At 40.0% G+C, this 18781-nt stretch overlaps 1 protein-coding gene across 2 annotated transcripts; it reads right to left on the reverse strand.

Moving 5' to 3' along the window:
• Positions 1 to 9361: 9361 nt before the first annotated feature.
• Positions 9362 to 18458, reverse strand: COX7A2L (cytochrome c oxidase subunit 7A2 like). Of its 2 annotated transcripts, XM_074579557.1 has the most exons (3): positions 18324 to 18458; positions 11175 to 11309; positions 9362 to 10272 (listed from the first exon to the last, which is right to left on the reverse strand). In XM_074579557.1, exons 1-3 carry the CDS (start codon positions 18393 to 18395, stop codon positions 10129 to 10131), a joined length of 351 nt encoding a protein of 116 aa, XP_074435658.1. In that variant the 5' UTR covers positions 18396 to 18458; the 3' UTR covers positions 9362 to 10128. The 2 variants fall into 2 exon arrangements, with proteins under 2 accessions (XP_074435658.1, XP_074435659.1); XM_074579558.1 differs by lacking the exon at positions 11175 to 11309 and having other exon boundaries at positions 18324 to 18457.
• Positions 18459 to 18781: the final 323 nt, after the last annotated feature.

Below are 18781 nucleotides of genomic sequence, written 5' to 3' on the forward strand. Positions count from 1 at the left end.
TTGTGCACTCTACTCTAGCGTGTGCGCTCTAGTAATTTAGCCTTGTGAAGGGTAAATGCACTTGTTAAACACCATCAAGCCATTTACACTAGAGACAATTCCATGAATAGTTTCATCTGTACAAGGAGGAAAAAACAGTAAGAAATTGTGTACGTGTTTCTGTGTGATGGTTTTATTCCAGAAATTCTAGTGGTTGTGAGGGGGTGTGTGTGGGTGTGTGTGTGTCATGTAAAGCTTCAGAAACAGTATGTAGTTCCTTTTATTTTAAAGTTAACAACTTCTGAAGGTTAGATTACCTGAGATCAGTATGTTTTCTTTCAAATTGAATGGACTGCTTCAAGATCAACTTGAAATAGAAATGCCCCAGGATTTTTCTTACCCCTAGCTGGCTGCTGAATTAAAAAGTTCATTATCCTAAGTTTACTTTGAACAGATATAACAATTGCAACAGATAAAACGAGTGAGAACCAGACCTCTTGGGTTGTTTTTTTTCCCCCCAATTCCTCTTGTGCAAGCCAAGAAATAAATTTCAAGCCTTTTATTACTGTATTGAAATGAATATCCTGCATAGTTTATTTCTAACAAAATTATATTAATGAAGGATTAATAGAGTAATTCATGCTTGATTTGTAACCAAAATGATACAAATAGCTAGAAATAGAGGGCTGTTTTGCATCTGTCTATTCTAAAAATGGAGCTATTGCAATTAATACTAGAGCTTGTCATAAATTCTACAAAAACAAAATTTATAGTTACAAGATGATGCATCACGGCCATTCAGGCTGCCAGATCTGATGGTCTCTTCTGGCTCATAGAACCCAACTGCTCACCACAAACACAACTGTGAAGTTGCTTATAATGGTTAGTGCCATGGCTATTTAAAAATGCTACTGTATCTTGTAAAAGATAACTGACTTTGTATGAGATAAAGGTGGCTTCAGAATAAACCTAAGAAAGTTAATACACTTCGGATTTATTCCAGTGTATCCGATCATAAATTGTTCGTTGTTGTAAAAATTACAGCAAATATGCAGCTACTTCTATATCTGATTCTGCAACTCTTTCATGTATCACTCAGGTAAAACTCCAGCCAAAATTCACATGGCCTGTAGTATTTGGCTTCAGTGATGCAGTTGGGTGTATTGTAATGAGTGCTATCAGTAAATCAAAAGGATTTTGATGAAAATCAAAAAGTGTAAATGGTATTGTAAACAAAATAAAATGCAAAGCTTCAAGGAGCTTTCTATCTATAAAAATACATTACGAAATAACTGTGAGGAACTTCCAGTCTTAACTGTACACATCTAGTTCTTCCTCCTTCTGTACACTTAAGCAATGACAGATTTTTTTGTACCACTCTTGCACTCTTCATTTTTACTCCAATAAATAGGGAAAATCAAGTCTGAAAAATGAAACAAATTAGAACAAAGTGGTAGCACCGGGATCAGCCAAAGCATGTTTGTCCTTGTAGGGGGACTCAAATTAGCATCCTAGCTTTATAAATTATTTGGTACTCAGTGAAAAATCCTGTAACTTTATTTAAGTATTTAAAAAAAGATACTTTTGGTGATTCCTGTAACAGTGTTTAGTAAATGGTAGACTACGAGTCTACCATATGCAAATAGTGCTTTTATTAAATGCTCTGGTCTTATTACAGAAAACAAGGGGGAGATCTAAAACCCATCAATGTCACCCACCTTGCAGCCTCTAGGTTATACTATTTCTGCAGACGGGACAATCAGAACTGTATTTGTTTCACCAGGCAGGTATGACAACACAGATTTATGTGGGATACCTCGGATGGTAAAAGGACCATTTTTAGTATAATTGCTCTATAGTTTGAGCTATACTCAATGTCCCATTAACTTTTCAGTCCCAAAAGAGCATCAAAGTGGGTCACAAAATGCACAGTTAGTGGTTTCATTGACGTCAGCATGAGTCCTGTGTCTGGAGTTGCAGAGATGTGGCCTGTTACGAACCGCTTCATGACAAAGAAAGTGCTCTTTGCTACTTGAACTTTCTGATCGGGAGAGATGAAATTTGAAAGGAATCTTGGGAGGGGAAAAATCTGTAGGGGTTTCCTATCATAATCTGTAAAAAAAAAAATGGACAGAAACTCTGCCAAGCCTTTTGGTTTTGGTTTTTTGGGCTTTTTTTTTTTTTCCTTTGTTTGAAGGCTTTTCACCCTAACCTTGAATGTTTGTGTAATAGAGCATTGAAACAGAAAGGACTTTCTTATTTCACGTGTACTCTTTCCACTTTGGCCTGGATTTTGCCAATAGGAATTAACCTTGAGGAGGTTGCTATGCAAACCTGAACCAATGTAAGGTCTGCTGATAAAATGGTGAATAGTGTGGAAATACAACCTAAAAGGGAGTTTATACCTTGCCAGAAACAAGACTTGTTCTGATTCAGCCCAGGAGAGAGGATCCATCTGATACATGGCAACCTGGGAGGGCCCATCTACTTCTGGCTTAACACTCTGTGTACTAGCAAAGCTGACTATAAAAATGATGGCATACAGGATCCTTGCAATTTTTCACACAAAAGCACATGAATAAAAAAACCCACTTGTTTAAAACCTTTCACAAGTTGGAAACCACTGTGTCTCCAGCATTCAGAGCTCTAGCAGAGCAGTCGTGCACCTCCTCCCAGTATAAAACTGAAACAATTATTTAATGAGGAAAAAGGGGTAGTAGTGCATTTTTGCCTAATGTATGATAAAATCCAAAGGTAGACTGTGCAGTAATACTTAAACTCTAAGCTGTCTAGAGTGGATTTCAACAGGTTAGATAAAAACGTATTCTTTTTTTAAACTTCTCCTTTGCCTTGTGAAGACAGGTTTTGCTGCGTCTTGCGTAGTTTGATTTCTTCAAGCGAGTGGCACAAACCAGGCAAAATGTTTGTTACAGGTACTAGATTGTGTTTGCTTATTTATGGCTGCTCCTGGAAATGTATTTTTCCTGAATGCAACTGAAAAACAGAATTAAACCTGCAGGCCTTGTGTACGCGTATCTGCATGTTAGTCCTAGAAATACAGCACATAATTGCTCATTCAGGCACTGAGTTCAGCAACTTTCAGGCTCAGTTATGGGGAGCAGAACTGTTCATACAGGATAAGGTACTATATGGGTCTGTCCAGCAAACACTTAGTAGAAATACCTAGTAAAAGCAATGGAACTTTAAAGAGCAGTGTGGACTTCATCTAGCATTTCAAGACTCTTATGCAGCCAGTTAAAATTCACAGAGATAAAAAGATAATGATGAAATGTGTGTATCAAATGGTCATTTGAGCTTACAGTATGTAAAAAACTAAAGGGCATATACAATTGTTCACAGAACAGATTGTCATCTAGCTGGTGAAAGTTGTTGCATTTTGAAAACATGCAACCCAAAACATATAGTTGAAATACTGTTCATATATATATATATATGGAATAACCATCTGATACACGGTCACAAGTGGCATTCCTAGCTGACCTGCTGGCATTCCATGGTTCTCTCTGCAGGTGGCCTCTTCATGTAGGCCTGATGGCTTTGTTTCCAGAGACAGCGAGTATCACTTTCCCTTTTCTCTCGCTGCTTGTACCTAAGTTACTCTGGGGCCACCCGGCTCCCTTGTCCTTGAAGCAAGAAAAATCATACTGGGAACAGATGCGCGACTGCTTGTTGTTTCCTGCTCCCAGAAACAGTGGCAGGAAAAGCCCAGGCACTGACATCCATTCCTGGGAATGAGGGGCTGTAAACTGCAGAAAAGGGATGACTCCAGTTGACAGATTTTTCTATTTTTACTCCGTTCAGTTTATCCCATACAATTTAAATAAAGAACACGGGATTTGAGTCTGTAATCCAGGAAATCCGTATTACATAGGTTTTCTCGCAACCCATTGGTCAGTGAAAGTAAAAATATGCTACACAGATGAGAAATTTCTTGAAGGGCATGTGCCTCTCTGAATTACTCAAACATTTTAATATTGTCACACTTGGATATTGTATTATGATTACATTTTCTACATGCAGTAGTACAGAGGGATCAAGTACACAGCATCTCTGTAGGCAGACCTGATAGGCGTTATCCATCAGGCTCTGCGCAGCTGGGAACAGGTCTAAGCAGAAGTTCAGGCCTTTGTCTAGCAAACCATTCTTCAATGGCCATGGAAAGCTGTCACAGAGCTTTAGAAGGGCCTCCAGGTGAACTTTTGGGAAACCAGCAAGTCTCTGAGATTGCCAGAAATCACCCTTTCAGTCTGTTTTTAAAGCATGCCTTTCCGAAAACAAAGTATAAGAAGGGCACAGTGCTACAGGCTGCTTGACTGGTTTCTCCACATCTTGGTGAACCTATGCGGTACTCCAGCCTGTTTATTGCAACGTAGGGTTTTGCTGCTGTTGTTTTATGAAAGCCTGGAGTCTTGACTCCTGTTAATTCTGCAGGGTCATGCTGCTAACAATGAGTATGCTGAAGTGTGTTTTTTGTTATGCATATGAGCAGACTTGGTTAATCAGTTCCAATTAGAAGACTAATACTTAATGCAAGAATAAGCTTTAACAAGTAGCACTTGTATCTGATGCCAGAAAAGCTGCATTTCATTAGTTTTGCTCTCTTGGTACAAGTCAGGATCAAATTGGTGGAACTGACAAGTCCTCTCCACTCCTCCAAACATGCTCTCCTTCCAAAGAAGCGCTGTTACGGTTTTAGTTTAAAGGAAGACACAATTCACACTTGTGCGGTGCTGTGGATTAGACAATACTCCACCTTCTTTTGCGAGTAGGTAGGGGACTAAAGATTACACAGATGATCTTTCTTACATGTAACAAGAACAACTATGCAAAATGTTAAGGATGGCTTTGTGTGGTTGGAAGAACATCTGGGTTACAGACAGGTTGCACTGAACTCTGCTATGGATGCTGTTAGCTGTCTCTGCTTTATGCCTCAAGTGAAAGTTTTGTGATGGACACACATTATAATTAATGCTTAAATTTCCATTTGGGTGCTCAAAATTAGAGCTCAGTGATGAAATTGGAAAGGGAGCTCAGTGATGAAATCAGAAAGGGAATCTAAGATGTCTGAGGTAGCACCACACCATAAGCAATTAATAGCAAGGTTGATGCATGTGACTGAATTGCAAGAAGATATAAAAATGGGTACAATATACATTTGAGGTAACATGGCTCAAAGTGCAAGAATGTTGCAGGGAAGAACTATTTCCCACATTTCTTTGAAATACAGTCGGGTGCTTGGAAGCAGCAAGTCATTTGATGCCCCCATGTTTGCACACCTGGAAAACACCTTCTTCAAAGACCTGCCACTGTAGTAAGGGGTTCACTGGTGTACCTGGAGCAGATGTGAGCTGCTGGGTTGACAGCATCATGTACTTCACAATGGAGACTTCCAGAGCTTGTTCCAGCTTGCAGAGAAAAAATACATGTGACAAATGTATATCTTCTGATATGAATATTTCAGAAGTTCTCTTGAAGCACTTAGAAACAATTTCATTCCTTTTGTGGCATAAAACATTTAAAAAAAAATGCTGTGGAAAAAAAAAGTAGTAAACTAATTCTTAAAGGACATCAAAAGTTTTTTTAAATGTGGGAGTGAGGAAGGAAGGAAAATGATGGTGGTACAGAGCTGTACTGCAGCAGCACTTTCCCCTCCCTTCCACCCCCCTTAGTTTTGCAGCACTGGATCCACTGGGCAAAGGCACTTAGAAAAATGTTTTAGCATAGAGTATGATCTCTCTTTGGAGCCAGAGGATGATGAATGACTTCTTGTAGGCCAGATACAGGCCGCCTGCAATAAACTGGAGGGGGGAAAACAGACCCCTAAATTTAACTTCCTTGTATTTTGAGATAATTAATGTCCAAATAAAATGGTTCCTTCTGCCTAGTGGCATACCCAAAAGCAGTCTGGGATCATATAAGAAGCACCAGGAGATAAGACCTGGTGCTAGTGTGGTGCCATACTGACACTTGATAGTGAATACCCTATTTCCTGATCCCCAGACATGCTTGCACTCCCTTTCACAGCAAATACGCTTCTACTTCTTAGTAATCTCTGCATCACTTGCACTGCAGCTCACTGGAATTGATCCAAATTAATAATCTTTAATAAACTAAGATGCAATTAGTACTGAATATGCAAAATACTTAAAAGGCTGTTTTTCATGCCTATTGCTAAAATTAACGCTTAGATTACAGGAAAGTTCTTCCCACTTTCCATTTTAAACAGAAATCAAACTTCGGGTTCCTGTGAAACTTTGGACTGAGGCTGAGGGCTGGAGAGCGAAGAAAATTAGTATACTATGTCATAAAATGCAGGTAGCTTCTACCTTTTTTCCAAACAGTTTAACATGGTTTTACATGTAATATAGAAGAGCAATACATGCATTTTTTCTCTTTACGTAAAAGCATTTGGATTTTTTAAATTTTAAGATCTGCAGGAGTAATGGCTTATGACAGGAGGGGAAAAAACTGACCTCTGACTGTTCTGAAGCCTCTTGGAAGGCCTGAACTTGGAGGAAGGAGGGTAAAGAGGGAGTAAGTATTATGTATATATGTGAGGAAACAGCTCTTAAACACTCTCTTCAGCTTTTTGATGTCTGTAAGATTATATTCCCATTTTCCTAGTTTCTCTTGCCTTTATTCCTTACGGTGCCTTTTAATTTGGCAAGATTTACTTCAAGGCAAGATCAATCAATTAATGTCTTAGTATTGAAATAATCAGTCTATTGATAACTTAAAATGTTAAGGCAAAAGCCTGTTGAGACAGTATGGTCATACTGTAATATTGTGGAGGAATCCTCTCCTTAACATACTTTTATTTTTAAAGCAGCTGAAAGATATACATGCATACTATCAACGTCTTCTCAAGTGCATTTATTCTACTACTCCCACATAAAAAGTAGGGAGGGAGATCTTATTTTAAAACCATTACAAAGATATAACTATTGAATTTGGGTTGCCAGAGAGATCATTTAAGAAGGAAAACCACTGTCTCTCAACAGCAAGATAATGCCATGGGGGATGATTATCCATGAGATAATTTTATTCCCGAGTATTGTAAATCTCAGCTGCTTTTCCTTCCAAACCCAGCACCTTGAGGTATGATCTTATTATAATATATTCTCTACTGTGCATTCAAACCAAAACACTAGAGTATAAGCTATCACTTCAAACTGCATCTTGTTTTCTCAGTGTTGGTAGGTTGCATAATCTGTAAAACAAAACTGAGAGGCTCTTCCAAAAAAAAAAAAACCAGATGATAACACTCATACATTGAAGTTGTAGTACCCAAGTCAGATTCTTGTTTCTGGGGATGACAACTCAAACACTGAAGTAGCCTTCTTGACTCTGCAATTCACTCCTGCTTCTCCTTACTTAAGACCTTATTTAATGTCAGGACAGGGACAGGCTATTATTTTTAAAAGTAAGGGTATTTTCAAGGATTTAAGATTAGGTCTCTCTGTCACAAACAGTATATCAAAACACTTAAAGCCTTTTGAATCCTCATAACAGCCCAGCATCAGAAATATTTTTAAAAAGTTATTTAACAGACCTTTTTTTTTCTCTAGGAAGAAAAATGATTTGCCATGTTGTAATTTCTTTATGCTGATCTCAAAACTAATTGAGAAAAGGGGCAAGATTATGCTGCCACAGCCTAACCTTCTGGCTACAGCTTGCAAGCTTTCCTGCTGTGGGAATATAGAAATGCGGTGTTCTTTCTCTCACGACTGGAGCCCTCTCCAATGGCCGCAGACAAGCAACGCCTCTTTGCTCTTTAACTTGCAGCTGAACTCGGGATGTGAATCTGACAAGCTGAAGCAGCATTCTAATCCCGCTTTCACTGGGTCAGTTTCTTTAAGAAAGGCAAACTGAATTTTTTTTTTTTAAATCTAAACACTGCAAAAACAAAGAAAACAACGGCTTATCTAGTATCTGGTTATTTGCAAAATTTGATGGTGTTTTCTTCTCCTTTTAGCACACATTTTTAGCTGCTGACAGAGAGCTGGAAAAAGCTAGACCCAGGGCAACAGGAAGCCAATTCTGATATGCGTACCTCCAACCATGACCTCGATAGCAGTACATGAACCCAATCTCCTAGCTGAGTTACCTTTAAGAAAGCTCTACCTGAGTGATAAGTCTCTGTTCTTTCCACAAGTGCTTGGAAGAGTATTTCCACTGATTAATGAGCTATGAGACAACAGTTTGGTTACTTTATCCACACCTGCCTTAGCAACAAGTAGAAAGTTGTTATCCTCTATGTGAACTCTAAAAAAAAAAAAAAAAACAAAAAAACAAAAAAACCCTAGAAATTCTCTGAGCAAAACTCATCCTCATGAAAATCTAACTGTCAAGTTTGTGTGCAAAGTACCCTTTATTAGAAGATCCTTGTAGGCAGTGCTTAATAGATGATATGCAGGGAAGAAAGACAATAACTTACCATGCTGCTTTCTCTTTCTTTCTTTTTTCCTTTTCCCTTCCTTTTTTTTGGGGGGGGGTGTGTGTGTGTGGTGTGGTTGTTGTTTTTTTTTTTTAAATAGGATTTAACAGCCTACAGCACAAGATTTTTAGTGCCATGGAAGCATGGGCTACTAAGGATAAAATATTTTATCAATAGAAGCAATGCAGCTGTGAAGTCCTAGATAACTTACTTAATTATTCTCTGCTATTCTTTGAGTCTTGCTGTCCTTACAAATTTCTTTTTTGGTGACTTAATTGCTCCCATCCTGAATAAGAAACATTGACTGAAACCTGAGATCACAGTACAAGCAGCTATTTTCTTTCCTATGGAACAGTAATAAGGCTTTGATATAACTTGACTGGAAAAAAAATAGAATGTTTTTAGTAAAAGACTGAAAAAATAGGAATTTTAGGTTCCTTTATCAACTGTTTTCTCTATTTACATGAAAGGTGACTTCTGCAGAGTTCTAGGGGAGATGGGCCTTTACAAAGGCCAGTGAAGCCATGCTTATGCAGAGCCTGGGTGACCAAGAGTGAATACTTGATGTTCATAGAGAAGGATCTATCAAATTCGAGGATGCTTTTTGTGAAGACTTGTGTGAAACTTGCAGTTCAAGGCTATGATATTACAAGGGAAAGAGAATGACTAAAGGGGTCTATTGTCTTCTCTCTCTTCCACCCATGCAGCAAAGGAAATATGTGTGTGTATGTGTGTACACAGATAGACATGTGTGTGCACTGAAAATAACATGCAGCTGAGCTATGACAGTGACCTGTTTCACCAAAAATTATAGTTAAACACTCAATGAATTGTAAGAGAGGGTTTTAAGAGGATTACCATCTCAAAAAAAAAAAAAATTACAGTAAGGTAGCTGAATCAATTGTCTGGTTTGAGATCTAGAAGTTGAACAAAGGTGTACCAATATGTTTATTTCATTATCAGGCCAGCTGAAGTAGTCTGAAACTTTCAAGACTTGCCTGTTTTATTATTCATGGAGTTAACTTTATTACACAATAAGATAGTTTGACAAATGAAAGTCCAAAAACTGGTATAATTGATGCTACAATACTGATGCACTCTGCCGCATACAGTGACACTAACATTATGGAATAAATCCACTTTAAATGCTCCAAGGAGATAAGCCCTTTGTCCTACCACCAGAGATACAAATATTTAAAAATATACCAGCATTTGGAAAAGTTCCACTGCCACCTGCTTATGTAAAATGAGCTGTGTATGACAGAAACAGGTTCCTAGTATGTTATAATAATTAAATGATTTGCTTTTACTGTTTTGGAAACCAGCAGCATCCTTCCACTAAGGAACATGGAGCGTAGCTCACTAAGTATTTGTCTTGTCCTATCTCTAACATTGTTTAAGCTAGGGGAGGGAAGGAAGGAAGGAAGGAAAAGCTTAACTTTCTCCAACTGTTCATACGCTCCTGACAAGACAACAAATGCAAAGCTACAACCGTATGTTAAGATGATGTTTTTAAGTCTGTTTATATTGATTTCTAGAACACATAAGGCAACCAATTTAAAAACATTTTCTCCAAGAAATTTGATCTGAATAATGAACCCTACATGATCACAGAATTAAAGCAAGTGCAGAGAGATACATGCAGGCGGTCCTTCGGAGAAGTGTCACGAGTCCCATGAGTTGTGGTTCATTTACTTTTGGTTTCTTGGTTGTGAGGCCATGTACAGTGCTACTAGACAGTAGATAGTCCCGCCTATTGTTAGAGCCATAGTGGTCCGATAAAGCAGCTTATCTGGAACTCCCCGTTTCAGGTGTACTGGCAGTCCATCTGCTTTCTGTGGGAAGAGTTTAAAAAGAAAACAAACAAAAAATGAAATGAACACCCATGCTAAGGCAACAAGGGACAAGCTACCTCAGGTAAATTAAGAGACTTCCATGAGGGAAACATCCTGACAAATAGGCTATCTATAATCAAGTGTATACTGCATTTTTCATTTAGCAAGACAAATACAAAAGCAAGTTAATTTTATTAGCCAAAGCTGTTAAGTGCAGGCAGAAAGAATATATCTTGAAATATTTCTAAAGAGGACCTGGACAGGAAAAGTGTCACTAACAAAAGAACGTGAAAAGATATGCATAAAAGGTTATTCACCAAGTCAGACTGACACATTCCAAATGCATGTGGCATGTAAGAGAGAAAAGGGTACATCATATAAGGCACAACCTTGATGTTTTAAAAAAAAAAAAAAAGTTTAACTGATTTGTTGTATGAAAAGTCCTAGTACACTTAGAAATTCCATAGCTAACAAACTGGCTTTGAGAACTTTACTGTGCTGCTCTTATACTGCATTATAAACAGCTTCAGTAATATTCAATTATATACAAAACAGTAATCATCTGCTTTGCTCCTCCCAATCTGCTTTAAGGGATACGCTTGTATTCCCAGACAGAAAGTGTTTCCAGTAGCCAAATAATACAATAAGCATCTTCTGAAGCCAGCAAAAAGACAGACAATATAATAGACTTTCTACTTTCTATATTTATCTCCTATACAAGGCATATATACCTTGTAGTATAGTAAAAGTATACAGGTTATATACTGTACTCGACACTTGCTTAACTAGACTTTAGAAATTTTGGTACTGTAGAATGATGAAAGTAGTCAGCCACATTAAAATAAGGAAAGGTATGTCCCACTCTCCAGTTTTCTTCATGTTACTCTCAAAGTTGTTGTTACCTGAAAAAGTTTCTGTAGGTCTGGCACCTTGTTTTTACCCAAGAAAGAGTCAGTTGCTGGTAAATCTGAAGAAAGTTTACTTGTTGTCCCAAAAATCAGAGCTGGGGATTCAGTGGAAACTACTGGTTTGAGTCCCTGCATAAATAAAGATTAAAATATCAAGGTATATAACACTTGCAAATGTACCAACTGTCATGTCAGGCAGGCACACTGCCAGTCATTACATGGATACATTACAAAGGATATTTATCTAGTATGAAGACCTGTGACAACAAGCGAAAGACACATTGTTGGCCCACTTACTTCTCAGCTACAACTTTGGGTCAGGGCTTAGCAAGGATAATAGAAGCCTCCTTTCTGATTTCTTCACTACATAAATTGATAGCTATGGTAAGTTTTTCTGTGTTGGTACTTGTTCCAAATTCCTGCTTGTTCTTCACACATAGTGAGACTACCTAGGGCTCTATCTGAGCCGTAGGATTAGAAGCAGGGAATCCCTGACGCTTGGGTCAGAGTGAGGAGACTCCAATGAACTCTTCCTCCTGAACGCTGCAAGCAGTAGCTAACTTTCTCAGCAGCAGTCTCTGAGATCACTTCAACAGTCACTAGACGACTGCAATTCCTGCTGGTTGTGATCGTGTCTACTTTATTTCATGAGCTATCTGTAGCATATAAAAACTGTACATACTGAAAACTGGAGTAAGCTGCAAAGTTCTTCAAACAGTTCCATGATAAAGATACTTCTTCCATCATTCCTAAACTCACAGATAAGGGGCTTAAAAATGTAATTAGCAACCCATAACATTTGTTATTAGCGCTGAAACTGCTGCCTTTACAGTATACTACCTGGATGCAAGACATACTGTATGGATTACTACTAGAATAGGGAAATCAGTTGTGTTAACAACTGCAAGTTATCGCCAACTTTTTCCGGCTTTGGAAATACATTCCTGTTCAGATAGTTACAAGATCCCCTTCTGTTGGAGTAATAGGAGACTTAAACCTGACTCAGGTGACTAACCTCATCATGAAATCAAATGAAACCATTTCAGAAAACTCATGTAATCATCAGTGTACTGTTGTAAATGACTTCCAAAGCAGCATGGCACCAGTTAAGAACATCACATAGCAATTTAAATAAAAATCATTGATATGGTTCATTGGCTTCACAACAGAGTGCAACAAAACGTGCTGCAGAAGAGACAGTTCAGTTTGCCCAACATAGACACTGCACTAATCAGGGTCCCCCACCCCAACATGCAATTCCACTTGAATTCCACCCACGAATTGTGAATCTTGTGGTCAGCTCCAACCAAGCTGGGCTAAATTAGCATAACCGCGTGGCTGTTCCAACTGAGTACTTGGCTGTGTTTACTGAGAGAAAGTGGCAAGCGCTCTATCTTGCACCCAGCTGCTTGCTAAACTTAGTGTGACTGAAGAGAAATCCTCAGTATTACACATAAGAATTTCAGTACAGATCATTTTTTAAGCAAGTGATTAAGACATCTTAAATGACCCTTAATTGTCACTTGTATTTAACTAAAACTGCAGGTTTATTTAATAACATCAGTGTCTCACTATGCTCAAGATAGTAGCGGAATGAATGCCTCTACATGCTTGATGTATGCTTCCTAAGAAAATGTTTCACATTGTTAATTCCTCTTCTAATATTAAGGTGTTAATCTTTTATTTCTAATCACGTTAACAGGAATTTGCTCCAATCCTTGGACAAAGTACAGCAGATGTACTCGTGCAGAAGAGTCAGCATGCTACAGCTCTGACTGAAGTCCTCAATGAAAGGTCAGGACGTGCAGCTAATCCAAACCAAAATCTCTGCCTACCTCTCTGTAAAGTGTGTTTGTTTTCCTGTCAGAGGTCTGAAGGTCTTAGGACCCCATCTATCTGTTGGTTGGCCAACATGCTCAAAGTTAAAACCACCTCATGCCATGCTGGCATGAATTTGCAAGCTAAATTTACAAAACAGTTAAGGATCTGGAGCACAATTTAATGGAGAGAGCACAACACAAGTTTTTAAATGTTCAGGGAATTGCTCAAACAGATCAGAGAATGAGAAAGTAAAGAAAACCGAGGTAAGGACCAAAATGAAAAGGGGGAACAGGAAAGAAAGTTAAGCTGAGAATTATTATTTTAGAACATGCAATGAAGTAACTGTTATGAACTTGCTAAACCTAGACACTTCTAACATAAATACCAGGTCCTTTGTAGTAGAACATACCTCACTGTATGAGGTTAAATATATTTGTTAACACTAACACAAAGATGCTTTTAGGTAGGATCACTTGAAGCTTTATTTGTATTGGGATGATACACTTCAGTAAAAGTCACTTTTTGTACATCGTAAGTATCATCTACAGCATAGAAGGTTAACCATTATAGCTTCTTAACAAACTCCAACCAATTCATAACAGCTAAAATCAAAAGATCTGCGGTTTGTGGGGGTTTCAAATAGCTACACACAAAATAAGTTGTATCAAGTGAAGTACGTAGTATGACTGAATTTCTACTATGATCACAGTCAGCCTTGAACTGGGGAAAAGTTCACATAGTTGTCTTCACCTGATGGCATTTGAAACTGGTGTCGCTATTTGTACTTTAAGTATAAGCCAAGTCTTTGAATTAATAGTTTTTATTGTATTTGAAATGGTTATGGCAGTCATTATCCTCCTAAATATGAGCAGTAATTTTTAACCTATTTGACTCCTCACCTGCACAAGCTGAGAAAGTTCCCGTTTATTCCAACAGGCTAAACTGTTCATACTACTTTACATAACTTTGTTAAATGCAAAATTAAGTTTTCTAAGAATGCTGAGATGGAAAGAACAATACAGGTTTCAAACTATTTTTTTTTTTTTGTTAATATAAGCTGTTAGTTATGTTACCATCAGAAAAAGCATTTCTGAAATACATTTTGACTGATATTTCACAAGCCCACAATAAGTTTAAACCTGTATCAGAACAATACTCCATTGGGAAGCTTCGGAATGTAACAGTACCGAATAGAGCGAATTATTATACTGCATATTCGACCAAGCAGAATTTGAATTGCAGGATGTCTTCATTTTTCCAGAAACATCAAGATAAATAGAAGCATAAAAAGCAAACCATTTTACATGATGAGCTATGGTTTTATTAAATACAGCAATGAAATCAATAGGAAAAAACTTACTTTGTTTTGGACTTAGCATCTACTTACTTATGTGATTCCTTTCATATTTTAATTCCTATTTATTGCAAACAGTTTTATCAGACTGAGGTGTCTGAATGTGTGGCCTGGGAATACAGTCAAATTCTACCAAAAAGGTGGCCTAAGAACACTGTAAAAGGGATTGAAGGTAACTTTTAAAAATGTAGCTATTCTATTGCATAGCACATCTGCGTGCCACAGTTGAGGACTAAGCTGTGTGAATGGCAAGCCAGATATGGAAGACTGTTTCTTTCGTCAATATGAAAAAAACCACATTTATAAATTGAGACAATATTCGTAAGACCTATGTGAAATGCTCCTGCTTGGATACAATCTCATCTTCTCAACTATATTCTCTCAAAAATTAGGTTTTCATATTTCAGTGATGATACTGAAATGAAATACAATGCCTGATGATGACCAAAAAAGAAATCACTACAACGTTCTAGAAAAAAAAAAAAAAGTATTTCTACTCCTTGGACGTTCTCTTTCCTGCCTTGCAGAACACAGAAGTGAGATCTACCTCGACTTTTTTTTTTTTCTATCTGCAATGATAACTGTATGTGAAGCTAGTATTGCACAGACCCTTTACAAACCAATTTTGATATATGACACTACAGCATTTTAACCTAGATGTCAATAATTCAGAATTTATCATGTCTTTCTGTATCTAGTGCAATGATATTCATACATACCTAGTATTCACTAACAGAACAGAATGTGGGATAACAGAGAATTCTGTATTCTCCTCTTATCTTGCTTCTGCCCTTTTAATCCCTAAAGATGTACTTAAAAGGGGATGATTGATACATTGTAATGGAGCCTGCTGAGCAGAAAAATAAGCAATACTCCACAACTTGGGCTCCAGAGGCCAAGAGTGTTGTCTTAAGGACGACTTTACATCAGATGGCTGTAAGAGCTTTCCGTAGTTCTGTGGTGGGGCTTGTCTCTTAGGATACTAAAAAGGATGCATTATTTGCAACAGAATAGCCACAATATACCTAGAGACTAATACATAGTGTTCTAAGCTATACTTTTCCAGAAAGGAGGTACTTTACTGCTTGGGCTTGGAGCCCTTCCCCTCTGCCCCCAGTGGTAACCCTAGCCTTTGCCTTCCTCTACACAAATGAAGTGTCTTTGAATATAACCTTGTGTAGAACAGGTAGGATGTGACCCAAACACTGCAATAGCAACAAGAGTGTTTTCTAGCACAGGTGCCTGTTGAACTTACTCTTAATGAACAGACATACTTTCAGATTAGAACACTTTCTTTATTCCACTGTCTTCCCTGTGCACTGCGTCCCCACCCCCCAACAGCTACCAGGAAGCCTTCCAAAGAGTGATGGGGAAAGAGGAGGATAAAAATCTTCTTGGGGCAGAAGTTGCCATACCAGAAAGTCACTGGTACCTCAATGTTTACTTAAGACCATAGAGTAATTCAGGATGGAAGGGCCCTCTAGTAATTTTTAATCCAAACTGAGGAGACCAGGTCACTGTGGATTTTGTCTGGTCTGGCCTTGAAAGCCTCCAAGGACGGAGACTGCACAACCTCCCTGGGCACCTGCTCCACTGCCTGACTGTTCTCACCATGAAAGTGTCTTTCCTGATAACCAGTTTGAACCTCTCTTTTTGCAGCTTATGCTTGTTGTCTTCTGCCCTCCCGCCATGCACTCTTGTGCTGAGTCTGGCTCCATCGTCTTGATAACCTCCCTGTAGGTGCTGGCTGGCCGGTCTTAGGTCTGCACCTGACGCCTCCCCCCTACACCACCTCTTCTCCCGGCAGAACAAGCCCCATTTTCTCACCCTGTCCTCACAGGGCAAGTGCTCTGGCTCCCCTGACCATCTTGGTGACCTCTGCTGAACTTCCTCCAGTTGATCAAGAACATTACCATACTGGGGGACCCACAACTGGATGCAGTACCTAGATGTCATCCAACGAGCACTGAGTATAGGGGGACATCATCGCTTTCTTTAATCCACTGGTTATGCATGTGGTGATGCAGCCCAGGATGGCGTTGGCCTCCTTTACAGGTAGGACACACTGCTGGCTCACACCCAGCTTGCTGTCTTGGGTCTCTACCACAGAGCTGCTCCCACCAGCCTGTCAGTTCCCAGCTTGTATCCCTGCCAGGGGCTCTTCCTTCCCACATGCACAACTTTGCCTTTTTTCCTCATGGAAATTCATAGTGTTCCTGTCAGTTCATTCCTCTATTCCAGATAGGTCCTTCTGAATGGCAGATCTACCTCAAACATTTTAGATCCACTGCCTTGATGTCTTCTGTAAACTTAAGAGTGCACTCTATAGCCTACTCCAGGTAACTGATAAAGTCCTGCAGGAACCTGCAGTATTCCACTTGTTATGAGCATCCCGGCAAAGTATGACTCATTAACCACCACGCTAAGTCTGATCAGCCAGTTCTCGTCACCTTTCTAATTGCCTATGCATCTAAACTATTAACATCTTAACTTCAAAAAATTTCAAAATTGAAAGCTTTGTAGTTGGTCTGGGCCCCTTGAAACAATTTGAGATTTTAAAGAAGCTTAATACAATATTCTTGCTTGCAGAAGATGACTGGATTTTCCAAGTAAAACCTGCATAGTCAAGGATATCCAGGAATGCAGAACTGTAAAACAGGTTGCTAACAGAATTAGACTAACAAAGAATTAAATAAAAAGAGTTATTTGTGTATCACAATACACATTAGTCTATAAAAATGTAGTGTCTTTGTTACCTTTTATTAATGAGTTTATCAGGAAAAAGACAAACTATAACTTTGATTTCACTTCTGTGTGTACACATGTATCTACTTTTTTTGTTTTAACAACTTCAAGTCATATCAGATACGTTTGTTCTCTGGAGGCAGTTCTTTGGAAGGCTGACTTTTTAAAAATCATTCTTCCGATCCTTAACCTCCAGTTTTGGGGAATTTTTTTTTAATTACTAAACTGTAAGAGCTGAAGCTTTTCAAAGCTTACTCAGGAACTTGAACACGGTATAGCAATCATGCTGCATTTGCCCCATGACAGAATCACATTACAAGTCTTCCTAATATTACTTAGGAATCTGTGTTGATGTACATAAAAGGAAACAAGTTCCGTGATCCTTTTTCTTCATCAACATGCAACTCTTCAATGTCTTGAAATGGCTGATATAATTGGGATCCATTCTCCCCTCTCTCATCTCCCCTCCACTCCTGCAGAATTAACCGTGTACTTTAACTATAAAGTATGGAAAGTATAAGACTACTTAATGCAATCTTTAACCTGTATACACTTGGTAAATATGTCAGCATCATACAGAGAAAAGGCTGTTTTCATTTTGCTTTAAACAAACTTCAGTAGATGTGCTTCCTCTCCAAGAATGGTTTTAATGCTTTCAGTAATTAGTTTTTCTGCATGCACAGACAGAAGAGGGGGACTAGGTGCTGTGCTGTTCCGATTTGCTAGCTGCAATTTTAAAATAACAGCCACGGTTCAGGGGCAGTCCTAGATGATAAAAGTGTGTTAATATCTTGCTATAACACTCAATGCATCCCCAAACTGAACCAAGACGTGCACGGCCGCATGAAGGGCCTCGCCTTGCCCAAGGTCACACGACAGGCCGGGCTCGCTAGCTGCATGGGTGGGGGCGCGAAAGATCCCTCCCCAGCCAAACAAACGCCCGCCGGGCCCGAAGGCCCTGCCAGGGAGGCCTGGGCCGGCCGGCGAGGCCATCGCTACAGCAGCCGCCAAGCGCCCGCCGCCCAGCAGCATGCACTCGCCCGCCACCTCCAACTCCCCGCGACCCCGCTCTGCCGCCACCGGGCGCGGCTGGGTCCCGGCCCTGCCGCCTCCCTTGGCGGACAGAGCCCCGAGGAGTGAGCGGCGCCGCGTAAGGAGGAGGACGGCGAAGGTCACCGCCGTGAGGGCGCCCAGGAGGAGGAAGGCGGTGGCGGCCCCGTTACCTGAGGATTGTAGGCGGCGGAGGCGGCGGCCCCGACCAGCCGCTGCGTGACGCCGCTGAACTTGTAGTACATGGCGGGGGGCCACCGGCACGCGCCCTCCCAACGGCACACCGGCGGCGGCGACTCGCGCGGAAGGACCCCAGCCGGCTCCCTGCGACGCCTCAGCCTGACAGGGCCCGCCGGCTCGCGGGCCCCGGCGACGAACGCCTGCGAGGGGTGAGCCAGGGGAAGCCGCCAAAGGAGCGGGGTAAAAAAAAAAAATCGGTGAAATACACGAGTCGTTACTAAGGCAGTGGGAGCGCCTCTCTGCCTCGAAGGCCTGCCGCTCTCAAAGCGAGGCTGGCGGCAACTTGCAGTCAGGCAGCGGGAGGGGGCCCTAACTGGCCGAGCTGCAGTGCGCGTGCGCACCACTGCCCCGCCGAAGGGCAACGGTGGCGGGGTGCAGGGGGCGGGGAAGG

The sequence above is a fragment of the Larus michahellis genome, chromosome 3 (assembly GCF_964199755.1).
Source record: "Larus michahellis chromosome 3, bLarMic1.1, whole genome shotgun sequence".
Classification (NCBI taxonomy): Eukaryota; Metazoa; Chordata; class Aves; order Charadriiformes; family Laridae; genus Larus; species Larus michahellis.

Bases quoted from the DNA above. Each gene is read 5' to 3' on its own strand.
- COX7A2L (XM_074579557.1), bottom strand. From the start codon at position 18,395: ATGTACTACAAGTTCAGCGGCGTCACGCAGCGGCTGGTCGGGGCCGCC. The intron at 11,310-18,323 runs GTAACGGGGCCG...TTATTTATGCAG, and splicing joins CCGCCGCCTACAATCCTCAG to GGACTCAAACCAGTAGTTTC. The intron at 10,273-11,174 runs GTAACAACAACT...CTCTTCCCACAG, and splicing joins ACCTACAGAAACTTTTTCAG to AAAGCAGATGGACTGCCAGT.